The sequence below is a fragment of the Telmatherina bonti genome, assembly GCF_933228915.1.
Source record: "Telmatherina bonti genome assembly, chromosome: 11".
NCBI classification, from domain to species: Eukaryota; Metazoa; Chordata; class Actinopteri; order Atheriniformes; family Telmatherinidae; genus Telmatherina; species Telmatherina bonti.
In genome coordinates this window covers 28,383,107-28,396,861 of record NC_136629.1, presented here as the reverse complement: position 1 = coordinate 28,396,861, position 13,755 = coordinate 28,383,107, and the positions used below count along the sequence as shown (strand labels likewise).

Here is a 13,755-nt window from a genome sequence, read left to right as displayed (position 1 = left end):
AAATCATTTACAGCCACAAACTGTACAACATTTGGCAGAAGAGAAGTGCAGGGAAATAAAAGCAAAAACATGAAAGTGTGGCTTATATTTGGTTTATGTACAGTTCTGTAGAGTGTAAAAATTCTGGTGATATAGTTTGCTTTCTTGTTGTGGAACAGATTATCAAGGGTTACACTTTTATCATGACTGTTACAAGAAACATTCATTAATGGGGACTGATTGAAAGTTGTGATAAAAAAAAAAAAAGAAGCTGAGAAAAAGAGGGGAGAGGGAGACCAAAAAAAAAAAAAAAAGACAAGACACAGAGAGGAGCTAAGGAGATGCTGTGAGATTTAGAGGAGGACAGAGCCAGACTGCAGAGCAAGAAAAAGACGAGTGAAACTGGAAACATGCACATGAGATTTTAGTTGTTTTTACTCAGCAAACTTTTCAGACTTCTCTCTACAGCTTCATCCAGCTCCTCCTCCAGCTCCTCCTTTTTGGACATGGCTAGTTTGGACTGATAATCACGCACGATCTGGTCTATATAAGGGGCACTTTGTGTTCCATGCAACATGAGAGTCCACTCCTTCAGGACTCCCCGTTGGGGCTCTTCACCCTGAAATCCCACCTCGAGTACCCAGGTTCCACGAGGGTCTTCTCCCCAGGTGTGGGTGGTCATGAAAGGCCACTTGTCAAATCCCACCTTGGAGTCGTCGTCACGGGGCCTTCGGCTCAACAGTATGGACTTTGTACCCATGGGCGAAGTCATGTTAATGTTGAGGTCTCCGCGGCGGCTGGCATTGACAGTGACAACCGCCTGTACATGCTCCAGGTAGCGGACAAAATTGTCCTTTCCCTGACAGGCTTCAGTGGTGATTGTCAACAACAGCTTGTTGCCAGACTGGATTTTACTGGAAAAGAAAAGCCAGAATCAAAATGTTAAAATTGCATTTTAAAGAAACCAAATTCAAACAGCAATATGAAATGTCAAGAAGAAAGGTAAAGTAAAAATAATTTTAAAAAAAGAGTCCAATAAAAGAAGATGGACCAAATAGACCAGAATATGGCAGTGGGCATCCCTGTAGTTAGTCTGAGAGACAGGTAAACTACTTGTGTCTTCCTGCTCTCTGTAGAAAATCCCAGTAGACCTTTATCCACTGCTTGACCTAATTTGCCACAGAACCATCCAACTGTGACAAGAATGAATTTTCCTTCTCTCTGTTGCTTTAATTTATTTTCCCTTTAATACCTTTCATGTAGCAAACAAACAAGAACAATATTGCAGAAAGGACACTCTTCATGGTGTGATAAAGAGTGCCACAACAGCTACTTTATAGAGTTTTATTCAATATTTTCTTTCCAAAAATATTGGGTGGTTGTTCTTATCCTTTTTTTTAAGACAAAAACCTGCATCTTGCATCAAAGCAAGCAGAATGATGATCTGGCTGCTGTGTTCTGCTGAAAAAAGTACTCTGCTAGGAGAAAGGTTATGTATATATATGGTCCTTCTTTTGAAATTATTATTGCCGGTAATATTTATATTAAATCAAATTGTTGCGGAAATTACATATACCCTGACAAGCTGTGTGGGGCCATTTTTTTCTAACAATTAAGTGAAAATACTTAAGTTGAGTATGATCAAAATTAAGTGACAATCCAAAAACTGTTGGGTACTTGTAAGTCCTTTAAACAAAATGTTGAGCAGGAGCGTTTTTTGGAAGACTATGATATGAACTGGGAAAATTTGATGAGTTGGTAGTAAGTGGCCTGAAATAACCATCAACATTTATTAATAAAATTATCAATTAAACACAGTATTTCAACAATGTAGCAAAGTCTGAATAATATACAGTGTATTGCTTCACTGCCTCTCTTACTGTTATATACAACTGTAGGAAAGAATGATGCTTTTATAATTATATACCACAGCAAGTGTGAGGCCTTATAAGAAAAAAGAAGAAAAGATCATATACAAAACCAACCATAAATTCTGGATCATTTTCAGCCTTCTTTTTTGAAAAGAAGGCTGGTTGGGATGTGTGTGGTTGCAGTTTCTTTGTGATTTGAAAGACACACTGCTTTATCAGTGTATGATGATAAGACAGGGTGGGAACACAGCAGGCAGAGGTGTTGGCCAAAGGCTGTGAAGAGTTTTAAAGAAATGATTAGAGTCTGAGGCCACATCACAGGTGGTGGCACATGGATAAAAAGCAATAAAGACATATAAACTAAGTAAAAGAGATGCATGGAACAGCTCCATTCCAAAAATGATTAATTGAGCACTACACTGTGCACAGCAAGAGGAGTGCAGGTGAGCTACTAAGCATCAATGTAATAAATTACTATTCCCTATAACCATTTAAGCAGGCAGAATAATGGTCTGGATGCTGTGTTCTGCTGAGCAAATTGACTTTACAAGGGGAGCTTTATAGATATAATGATGCCCTTGACATGATGGATTCTTATTTTATTTTACTATTTATTTTGTATAATTGTTTGAATTAAACAGTTAGCATAATACTGGTGGACCGGACCGGTTGAGGATAGAAGTGGGACAAAAAGAAAACTGAAAAAGAAATTACCATTCCCAGAAAAACAGGACCAATCATGATCAGAAACTGAACAGAACTTTTTTTTTAAATTTATTTAACATAACCAAAATATTAAATCATTTATCCTACTAAATGTATAGATTATTTCTGTTACTTTAGTTGCTTACCAGAACATTTCCCAATTAACCTCAATGCAATAAAAATGAGGAGCTTTTTTTTTCTTTTTTCAAGATGATGTATAACTGGAAAACAAAGAAGTTTAAATATATTTCATCAACAAGTGTGAGGTAATCCAGTGTTATTTCTTCTTATCTTAGTGTGGAATTACCATATATAAGATATTGCTTTAAAATCACAAAAAAACAGCACTTAGTATAAATAAAGTAGCTTATAAAAACAGTCAAATGAGGAACATCAAAGAAATGGACAAACTAGAAGGTATCTTTAGAACAAAAAACAAAACATAAATCAATTGAAAAGAGCTCAAAACTCTTCATAACACAACAAGGACAAGTTATTTTGAGATCATTTTCATGACAAAGACCTTCAAAACATCCAGTTATCCAGGGGGTAGTAACAAGAAGAGCAGTCATGAGTATGGACAGAAATGGTTTATTATAAGCGCTAATCATCAATATAAGAGATACTTCTCTAATGTAACAAAGATCTCATTGTGAATGTGTGTACTGTATCAGTTGACAATTACTTAAAAGGTATTGCAAAAACAAGCAAGAGTATTTGAAGGACAGGAAGTGGAATATTGTTTTTCAGCCTTTTAAAATAAACATATAACTTTAATCTATTGTATTGTAATATAATGTCACAGAATTCTGTTCAACGACTTCTGCATATTTTAGCAAACTTTGATTTCTAACATTTCAATATTACCCAGCTGTCATTTATTACTTTTAACATGCTCATGACTGTCAGAATAAATAATCTGGGAATTAATCTTATGCAGATTCTACTTTTGAAAAAGTTGCTGTTGCGTAGCAGTTGCACCTTTCCATGAGATGAATATGAAAGAGTAATAACTGCAGTTGGTCATGCAGTGAGGCGAATGCTCCCTCTGAAGGGCAGGACCTTTGGAGATTAAAAACAACACCCGCTGCACAGCGGGTCACTGTGTGCCATCTCCACTGATAATGAGAAGTTCTCCTCCAGCTAAATAAGCCACAACCAGGCAAAGCAGCTATCAGATCAGTGCTGAGCAGTGTTTGTGAGCATGGCTATGTTGCTGTTTATTGCTTTTCTCTGATGATCACTATCATCAGAGGTGGGCTTGTTGTAATTATAGCTCTACCACAATAGAGGCAGCAGAAGCCCCACAGTGCTGCTGTGGAAACAGGGAACGAATGAAAAATATGACACAGCCAGTGATGCCGCTTTTAACACACAACTCAAAGCATGAAAAATGATAAGAAATGTTTCTGTTGCCATTTCTTCCCTATAAATCCTGGCTCACTGAGCATTGATTTTTTTTCTTTTTCTTTTAAGGTAGGGTTTCTTCTTGTCTGAACAAGGAGCTGATGTTACTTCATCCAACCCAAACCACGAATGGTCATGGAGTGACCGATGTCCCAAAAATTCTGCTAAATCAAGAAACTGTTTCAAACTGTTTGCATGTGATGCTGCAGTATAAGCTGTGTAGGGTTCATTTGTTATATCTGCCACAATATCTTAGGAAGGGATATTGACATGCAGATTCATGTTATGACTTCAAAATTAACACCAAACTAATAAGAGCCCAATCAAGAAAGATTGTATTGGTGGTAAAATGTATTTAGGTCTGGATGCAGTCTCATTTTCTTCATCCGCTTCTGGTAATGCTACTGTATGCTAAGGTACAGGGTGTTTTAACTGGAGAGAATAGCTATAGGAGACCACCAGGCATTACACACCGAAGCTCCAAGCCTCAGGATATGACAGATGAAGGGCTAGCCGATCCCCTGCAGGGCTTGCATTGGGAACAGAAACAAGGGAAGAAGAGGAGTTGGAGATGAAAAAGGACAAGATAACAGAATGGAGGCTTGGAGTAAAGAGGAAAGAGGCAAACAAGGCTACGGATGAAGGAGATGCTGGGAGAGAGATAGGGTGATGCAAGGGGAGATACTGAACTGACACAGGGAAGATGAGAGGAAAGATGTCTTAACCATAGCTGCATCAACAAAAGAGGAAGGCAAAGACTGAGGATCCTCTAGAGTAGATTGTGTTGTTGGTAAAACGTTTAATTGTAAGAATGATAAAGGTTACGTAACAATTACCAGGTTGAAACTAGTTAAACTTGGTGGGGCACTATTGGTGTTTTTAACCTTAGACCTGGAAACCTTTTTAAACGAGACGGTAAGACGCTATTTATATGCAAGATGTGGCTGTCATGTATGTGCTGCGGGAGGGGGAGGAGGAGAGCCGGGAGAAGATGCTTAGGAAATATAAGAAATGAACAACTTCATTTCGGTCCGAACGTTTGGATTGTTCAGAGTTTTTACAGATTTACAGTAAACTGAGGGATCTAAATATATTTCTTAATGTTCCGGATTACAAAATGTGGGGAAGCACTTCTCTCAGAGTAAAAACAAAAAAGAAAATTCTCTGAGCAAGATTACCTAACCGAGCTTTAAGCAAATAAAAAGATCTGTGAAGTTGCAAAACACCAGTTGAACCTCAAAGTGACTCATGTCACTGCTTGAGTTGCCTGAAAAACTGGTTATTTTTTAGATTTTCCTTCATTTACATTTAGGGATGTTTGATATTGGCTTTTTCTTTCTTTTTTTTTTGTTCATCAAAATATTGACCGAGTTTGTCCAACTCTTAATTTCCGATATTGATATCAATTGATTCCAATATTTCTGAAGTGAATTGTGTCAAACAAACAAAATAATCTGAAAAATATCTTATATTTTGTCTTTTTGAGTTGGAAGAAATGAAGTTGAAGAGTTGATTTGATATGTAATATGTGCATGTTTTGTCATTAAAAAAAAAAAAAAAAACTGAATCAACATCATTATTTTCCGATATAAGATTTTAATGTTGATTTAGGGATACTGGTTTCTGTACTTGGACCAATACTTTTCACATTATACATGCTTCCTTTAGGAAATATCATCAGGCAGCATGGTATAAATTTTCATTGCAATGCAGATGACACTCAGATCTACCTTTCCATGAAGCCAGATGAAACCAATCAGTTTCTTAGATTGCAAAGATGTCTTACAGACATCAAGACCTGGATGACTCTGAATTTTCTCCTTTTAAACTCAGACAAGACAGAGGTCATTGTCTTCAGGCCTGAAAAACTTAGAACAAAATTATCCAGTTACGTAATTAATCTGGATTGCATTAATCTGGCCTCCAGTACCACTGTGAGAAATCTTGGAGTCATTATTTACCAGGACTTGTCTTTTAGCTCACATTTAAAACAGGTTTCAAAAGCTGCCTTCTTCCACCTGCATAACATTGCAAAAATTAGGGGCATCTTGTCTCAGAAAGATGCAGACAAATTAGTCCATGCCTTTATTACTTCCAGACTGGATTACTGCAATTCCTTATTCATGGGTTGTCCCACTTATTCCTTGAAAAGTCTCCAGCTGATCCAAAATGCTGCAGCAAGGGTTCTGATGAGGACTAGCAGGAGAGATCATATTTCACCAGTTTTAGCCTCTCTACACTGGCTCCCTGTTAAATCCAGGATAAAGTTTAAAATTCTTCTCCTCACATATAAAGCTCTCCATGACCAAGCTCCGTTGTACATAAAAGATTTTATAGTTCCATATAATCCAAATAGAGCACTGCGCTCTCAGACTGCAGGTTTACTGGTGGTTCCCAGAGTCTCAAAGAGTAATATGGGAGGAAGGGCCTTTAGCTATCAGGCTCCTCTCTTATGGAACCAGCTCCCACCGTGGGTTCGGGAGGCAGACTCCCTCCACACCTTTAAGATGGAGCTGAAAACCTTCCTTTTCCATGATTCTTATACTTAGGATATGAGCATGTCCTGAGTTGGAGTCTGCATGTACGGGACCCAACCGTCCAGGTTATGCTCATTGCTCTTATAGTTATGGGTAGTGTAGCCAACCATTACTTATGTAGCAATGGGGATGTTACCTGATGCACTGAGAAGTACCTCGCTCTATTTCTCTAATATATTAATGTATAAATATATGCCAATATTGCCGTCTCTAACTTGTTTCTTCTTTTTTCTGCAGGTCTTCCTGATTAAGTGCAGTTGTACATGTTGATCTATCTTTCCTGTCGTCTCTATCCCAACCAGTCGAGGTAGATGGTTGCCCTCCCTGAGCCGGGTTCTGCCGAAGGTTTTCTTCCTGTTAAAGGGGAGTTTTTTCCTTCCCACTGTCACCGCGTGCATGCTCAGGATGGGGATTGGATCGAAGTCATGACTCGATGCAATCAGTTGGTAATGTATGTATGAATTGGCTCGAAATGATGTGTATGTTGATTCTTGTATGTACAGTGCCCTGTGACAACATTGTTGTGAAGTGGCGCTATACAAGTAAAGTTGAATTGAATTGAATATCAGCCAATATTATCAGTAGGCTGATAATACTGGGCATCTTTACTTACATTACATGTTACAAATTTGCTTAAATACTGTAAAGTGTATAGTTGGCATACCGAACAAAAAACACCTGACTGCTTTTCATTCTGACCATTTCTGACCAATCAGACATGTCTGCTCCGATTGATCAGAGCAGACATGTCTGATTGGTCAGAAATACTTTTGGAGTGGACATCTAAACTATGAACCTCACGTCATTCTTCACAACAAAGCTCAAACATTCAAGTGAGGTAGAACAGGGCGTGTCTGGAAAGACACTCAGTACAGCAGCATGCTTTGTTGTGGATATCTGCTATTATATTCTTAACTCAGATGCTAACCAGCACACACTATTATGATATCATATCCATAAGATCATCAAAAAGATTAAGCAGCTGATCTAAATATTACAGGGTTATAAAGTGGTTACTCCCATTGCAGATGTTTTATTAAATTAGGCCGTATTGGGATTACCCAGTAATTAGATGAGCATGTCTCTTGCACACAGCAGGGCTTTCCTTTGAAAATCTTAGAGAAGGCATTTAACGATTGTAGAATATACAATGAGCACATGCACCCAGTGTTTTAAGCAAACATAAAAACCACAAAATAAGTAAAATAACTCACTGGGCTTCCTGAATGGATCCAGCCACACAGTGGAAACGTTCAGGCACAGTTTTCCATTCCTTGGCCATTTTCACCATGCCTCCAGCGTCCAGCACTCCGTAGCCAAACAGATGGTTGAACTCAAGACCCACGCCATTCCTTCTCCACTGGTGGACTTCGTCATGAAGCTGATTTCGCTTAGATGTAAGAACTGACAGGTGCTGCATGTCTCTCCATGTCAAGTTAGGGCTGAGATGGATAAAGAATAAAAAGGACAAAGGCAGGTGATAAAGTAGGGAAGGATGGATGGAGGAGAAGCAAGTTTTGTGGATAAATTGTGGGTAGGCTAACATGACAAATAAACATGTATGAATAACAGAAATAGTAGCAAAACAGTAGTTTACATCAATAAATATTTCAGATGTTTTCATTTCACATCATGGTTTTCAAAGCATGCTGTGAGAGAGAGGTTGCGTGTGCCTGTGTCTTTTATTTATTTACTTTTTATGTGTTTATTTATTTTGGCAGTGTTGGGTGAGATCTTTGTTTTGACTGAGTCTCTGATTCCTGCTGTTGCACGGTTCAAGTGTGTTTGGGCAGTAAAAAGGCTTGTGGCGTATTTGCTGCCGGACAGGGGGAGCATCCGGTCCTCACAACAGCAACATCATTATTGTGTGTACAAAGCAAACAGGGTTTCTTTACTCAGCTCCATGAGCTGGTGTTGGTTAATGGCTAGAGAGTCTTGTCAGCCTTTAATGTGAAAAATGAAGTGCTGAGAGAAACAGAAATGGGTCTTAGGAATAAAGAAGCTCTAATTCTTTAGGTTTAAGATTAGTCACACACGCCTAACGATGTGTGCGTCAGTGGTAATCTTTTTCTAATTTACATAGAGCATAGAATAGCCCAACTTGTACCAGAAAGCTAATGTGTCATGATTAGCAGATGTCTTGGCATCACCATTAGCCTATAGAGAACATTGTCAGTATACTTAAATGAGAATGAGACACTAGTCTCTGTTTCATCATACAGCACAGTCTCTGCTTCAAGCACACAGGAAGCAGAGTAATAAATAAAACATAAATGCTGAGTTCTCTCAAAGGCAGAAAAATTATGTTTTTTTAGCCTTGAACTGAGAAATAAAGAGCACTGATCCCAATGTGATTAGTGTCCTTGGTACTGAGTCTTGGAGTCTGTGAGAGCAGATTTACTTTCATCTGGCTCGCAGTTGTGATAAATAAGCAATTCTGTGAGAAGTGCAGCGAGCCTGTGAAAAGTGGAGGTACGATTTGTGTCTTTAAGAACTCCAGATACTCAGAAAGAAATTTAGATTAAAGGGTATAGAGATGGTGATTGATGGGCGAAGTAAAAAACATAATACATAAAAGCTCAAGGTTGTTCTTTGAAAATAATGGCGACACACAAATGATACCTTACGGTTGGAATTTTCTCCAGCAGAGTGCTTTGAATAAGGTAACCTCTCAGCGTTTTATGCTGACAGTCTATCTAAATCAAGAATTACAATTATCACAGGTCTGTGGAAAGGAGTACATACTTAGCCTCAAGAGCCAAAGCGAAGACACCTGCTGCCTCTGGAGCTGCTGCTGATGTTCCCGAGTGACGCAGCGTGCAGTTACCATACAAGTCTGTAGTGGCCTGAAATAATAAAAAATAAATAAATAAAAAAAAACACACACACACACAAATAAAAAAGAAAATTATAAAAAGTTCTGGGAAAATACAAGCAGGGGTTTACAACATTTTTTCACTTTTCAGTTAATTTTGAGGAAAACAGCAGAGTGGTTTTTTTCTAAAGATTGATGCAACTCAGAATATTCTAGGAAAGCATGTTAAGTTTAGGAATTCTTCCACTCTCATGACAACATGTCATTACTTTAAATATACCGCAAACTTTAAAAGTAAAAGTAAAAGGAAAGGCTAAACAAAGCTGAGGATTTTATATTAGACAAGCCAGCACGTCACTGAATAAACAATTATTTATTTAATCTGGAGCTTAATTAGAAATGATGACAGACTGACTGCAATTAGCAGAAAAACCCATGGGAAGATCATGGGCTTTGTCAACAGCCAAAGGTGATTTGCATAATCACTTTAAACACTGCTGTGTTTTACACAAACAAGTTACCAGATGTTTCTCTGCAGCTCACAGTATCACAGTATGAGTCCATGCTAAGACATAGTAAGAGCACTCTGTAAAAGAACCGAGCGTGACTTTTCAAGTTTCACTTATCTTCTGTGGTGCCATGAATCAGTTAATGTTCACTTATTGATACCAAAATTTGCCACCAATATCTTTTTGATTTAATTTAATCTCTTTCACCTTTAAAAAATCCATGACAAAATGGTAAAAAGATAAATATATATATATATATATATATATATATATATATATATTTTTTTTTTTTTAATGTAAGGTCTTTATTCATCTGTTTGACAAAATGTAAAACAGAAAAGTAACACATTGTTTTTTAGGGATATTTACCATATATTGCCATGTGATATGTCAAAATTCTTATGATACAATCTTCAGCTTTCTGGTGTCCATTAAGGGGCAGAAGGCAGGAATCAGACTGTGTTCAACAGGATTTTGAACAAAGTTTTTACTATTAAGTGATGTCAAATGTCTCAGAAGCTATCAAATATGTCACACTTGGTTCTTATGGGTTAAACCCTGCAATTTTCACCTGAAACATGTTTTATCGATAAAACACTATTTCACTGGACTTTTGTTGATCTAATAGGACCATATATGTTGCAGTATCATTTACTATAAGAGTGAATACAGCAATTGCATTTCATATTTCTGAAAGAAGTGTTGACGTAATCTACAGCATTAGCATTTTAGTGGTATATAGCATGTAGGTACTTGCAAGGGAGGCAGTAAAATGCATATTTATTTGTCACATTCACAGGATGTATGGTGCCAAGTGGTTAATGTTTTTTTTTTGTTGTTGTTGTTGTTGTACAGCACAGCTTTCAAAAACTGTTAGAAAAATGTTTGTGCCTCAAATATTCATTATGTTGTCCAGAGTTTGGAGTTTCGAACAATGAAAGCTACAATTTTCCAAACCAACATTATAAGAGCACCTATTTCAAACAAGGCTAAAATTACTTAAATTTCTCTTTTCTTCACCTCAGAACAATTTTTATGTTCAGTGAGAATTCAAACACTTACATAATCACTGTAAGACTTGAAGTGTAAAGAACTTGCACATGGCACTTTGTTAGTTGGATTCTACATTTGAAAATAAGCAACTCCCTACATAGTTCCTATTAAAAAGAGATTCCTACATCACATTCAGAGCTGAGCATATAATTGTCCAGCTTATATATATATATATATATATATATATATATATATATATATATATATATATATATATATATATATATATATATATATATAGCTATTTCTCCAGCAAAAATTCTATTTTCTTAACCATCAAGCAGTTTTCTGGTCTTATTTGATCATGTACTAGATCTAGGATATCCGTGTGCTGGATAAACAGGAAACAGTTCATCGATGAATGAGAGAAAATATCTTGAAAAAAATCTAGTAGTTTGGAATGCTTGACCAAAGATAGAGGAAATGTTATTATACACATAATTTTCATTCAACACACTCACAACGCCAGCTTCTGGGTTACGTTTGCGTCCATTGCTGAACGTAGACGCCAGAGTGGAGGAGCAGCTCTCATCATATAGGGCAGTGCGCCCATCGTTGATGGCAGAGTTGATGGAAATTGTCCACATGCTTGAGGCATAACCATCGCAGTTGCAGTCGTCATAGCTACCACCATCTCCAGATGCCCAGACATAGATGCTGCCTTTTCCTCCGCGCCCCTAAAGAGACATTATCACATAATCCCAGTGAACTGAAAATATGTCACAGTTCTGCTTATTCCACTCATTTGCATATGCATAAGATAACTGGGAACAATAAACTTTATACTGAATGTAATTATACAGAAGGTGTAATGCACAATCATTTTCTATTTTATTTTGTCCCTGAAGTTTTGAAAACATGGCTCCAGTGTGCCTGTATAAATTGCTCATACCCTCAAACCCAATCTCTCTCTTGACATCTCTTGAAACCACGTGGTGGTTTCCTAAATGTCCCTGGAATGATTTACTTGAGACACATTACCTCTGTTATGAGGAACAAACTGCCTCTTTACACACAGCATGATAATACTAATGTTTGGACAATTTCAAATTATATTCACAAGTTAGCAAAAGAAAATCAAAAGGATTATTGGAAGAGTGCCACATTTGAAGCAAGCTTATAGTATTAGCCATGCTCATGCAAAAGCTACATTGGTCCAAAGCCTACAATGGTGGACATAAAGGTTCCAAATCCAAACAGCATTATCAAACTTTATTTATAAAGTGCTTTTCATACAAAAGCAACTCAGAGTGCATTACATAATAAACGCAAATTATGAATATGTATGAGACCACCACACACTCAAGTTAAAAAAAAAAAAAAAAAACATCAGAGTTTAACAACACACAGCTGATTGTGCGCTCTTTCTCACACACAAACAACACCACACATTATCTCTTTTGTTGCTAAATTTATCATACCATTTTCCCTACAAAGCTGTAGTTATATAATCTTTTTTTTTTTTTTTTTATGACGCAAAGTCCTGTACCCCACAGAAAATAACGGCCACCGGATTGTTGCATTATCACAATCCATAACAACACTCTGTACTCATTCAACCAGAGTGAACAAATGCATGTATCACACATTTGCTGTTCACCAAGAGTGCAGAGAAGTGGTGGCAAAAAAGAGTCACATGTACACCCTACTAAAATGTATTAATTGAAATTCATTGTACATATTTTACCACCCACTGAGATAAACTAGCATATTTTGGCTGTTTTCAAACAGGTAAATAGGCACTATTAGTACTCGAGACGGACAGTGATACAATTTTATGTGTCTTTTATAATATTTTCTACTTCAATTTGTAAAAACATATCATGCCCTCCAGGAAACTAACTAATTAAAATTTCATGCTTGTTATTGATCAAATGTCTTGAAACAGAAATCAACTGACTGTGGATACACACAGAGAGCATCCTCCTCACCAACTGCTGCACCTGTGTCTACAAAAGCCTGATGGTTTCCCCTCACAACAGAGGATCAAGGGGAGGTAGAGTGGCATGTCCTTTCCTTTTCCTGCTTATTAATGTCTCTCGGTTTGAATTGCAAAAAGAGATTTATGCATCAACAAGCTCACATCTGTGACTTGGGCCTTCTGCATTCTGCCTCTTGCACACCTCTGACAAAGTGCTTTGATTTTGCACAGAACACAGTGTTAATTGTTTCCATTTAAGTCTTATTTAGGTGTTTGTACGAAATAATTTGTTTCTCAATTTTAGGTTTCTTCTTGTGCATAATGCACATTATGTTCAGCTGGAACCGAGGGTTATGAAAGAGATAATTGGAATCTGTCAGATTGCAGAGTAACTACCTGATTAGCAATGTTTATGTGATGGGATATTACAGCGAGCTTTGCTGCTATTCACCTTCTCCGCTCAGGATGTGGTTGCATCAGAACCAGACTGCACCTTCTTGTGCATGGTACATGATGATTAATCAAGTGAGTAATTGGCAGTGGAACTGTTATCATGGTAACTCCACATTGTATGTATGTGTGTAAGGGTGTCGGTAGTCCTGGATCTCAGTGTTTCACCTTGCTGAAATGTCTTCACACAGGACTTGAAACAGATTGTGTAATCAGCCACAAGGGCACCTACTGCCTGAGGGAAACTTCGAGCAGTAGACATTTTTTTCCTTTCTGTCATAAGAATAATAATTTATGGCAATCCCCAAAAAGCACTTGGTTTAACTGCATCAGTCAAACAAAGAAACAATGCAGCGTCTCCAGCAATAATATAAGACCAGTTAGGCTTTATTTTGACATTTGCTAACTTCAGCAAAATTACACTCACAGTGACATGAGTTCATATTAATATTTTTGAGTATTGTGTATGTTGTAGGTTATGACTTGTATTGTTAAAGTATATGTTTGA

The 13,755-nt window shown here is 37.3% G+C and overlaps 1 protein-coding gene across 1 annotated transcript in view; it reads right to left on the bottom strand.

Moving 5' to 3' along the window:
- Positions 1–403: 403 nt before the first annotated feature.
- Positions 404–13,755, bottom strand: part of pcsk2 (proprotein convertase subtilisin/kexin type 2) — a gene marked incomplete at both ends in the record, with an annotated part of 32,432 nt that continues 19,080 nt past the window's right edge. The window contains 4 exons of the mRNA XM_079248901.1: positions 404–893; positions 7,714–7,941; positions 9,245–9,345; positions 11,338–11,553. Coding sequence (XP_079105027.1) covers positions 404–893; positions 7,714–7,941; positions 9,245–9,345; positions 11,338–11,553 — 1,035 coding nt within the window. The remainder of the gene's footprint in view (positions 894–7,713; positions 7,942–9,244; positions 9,346–11,337; positions 11,554–13,755) is intronic.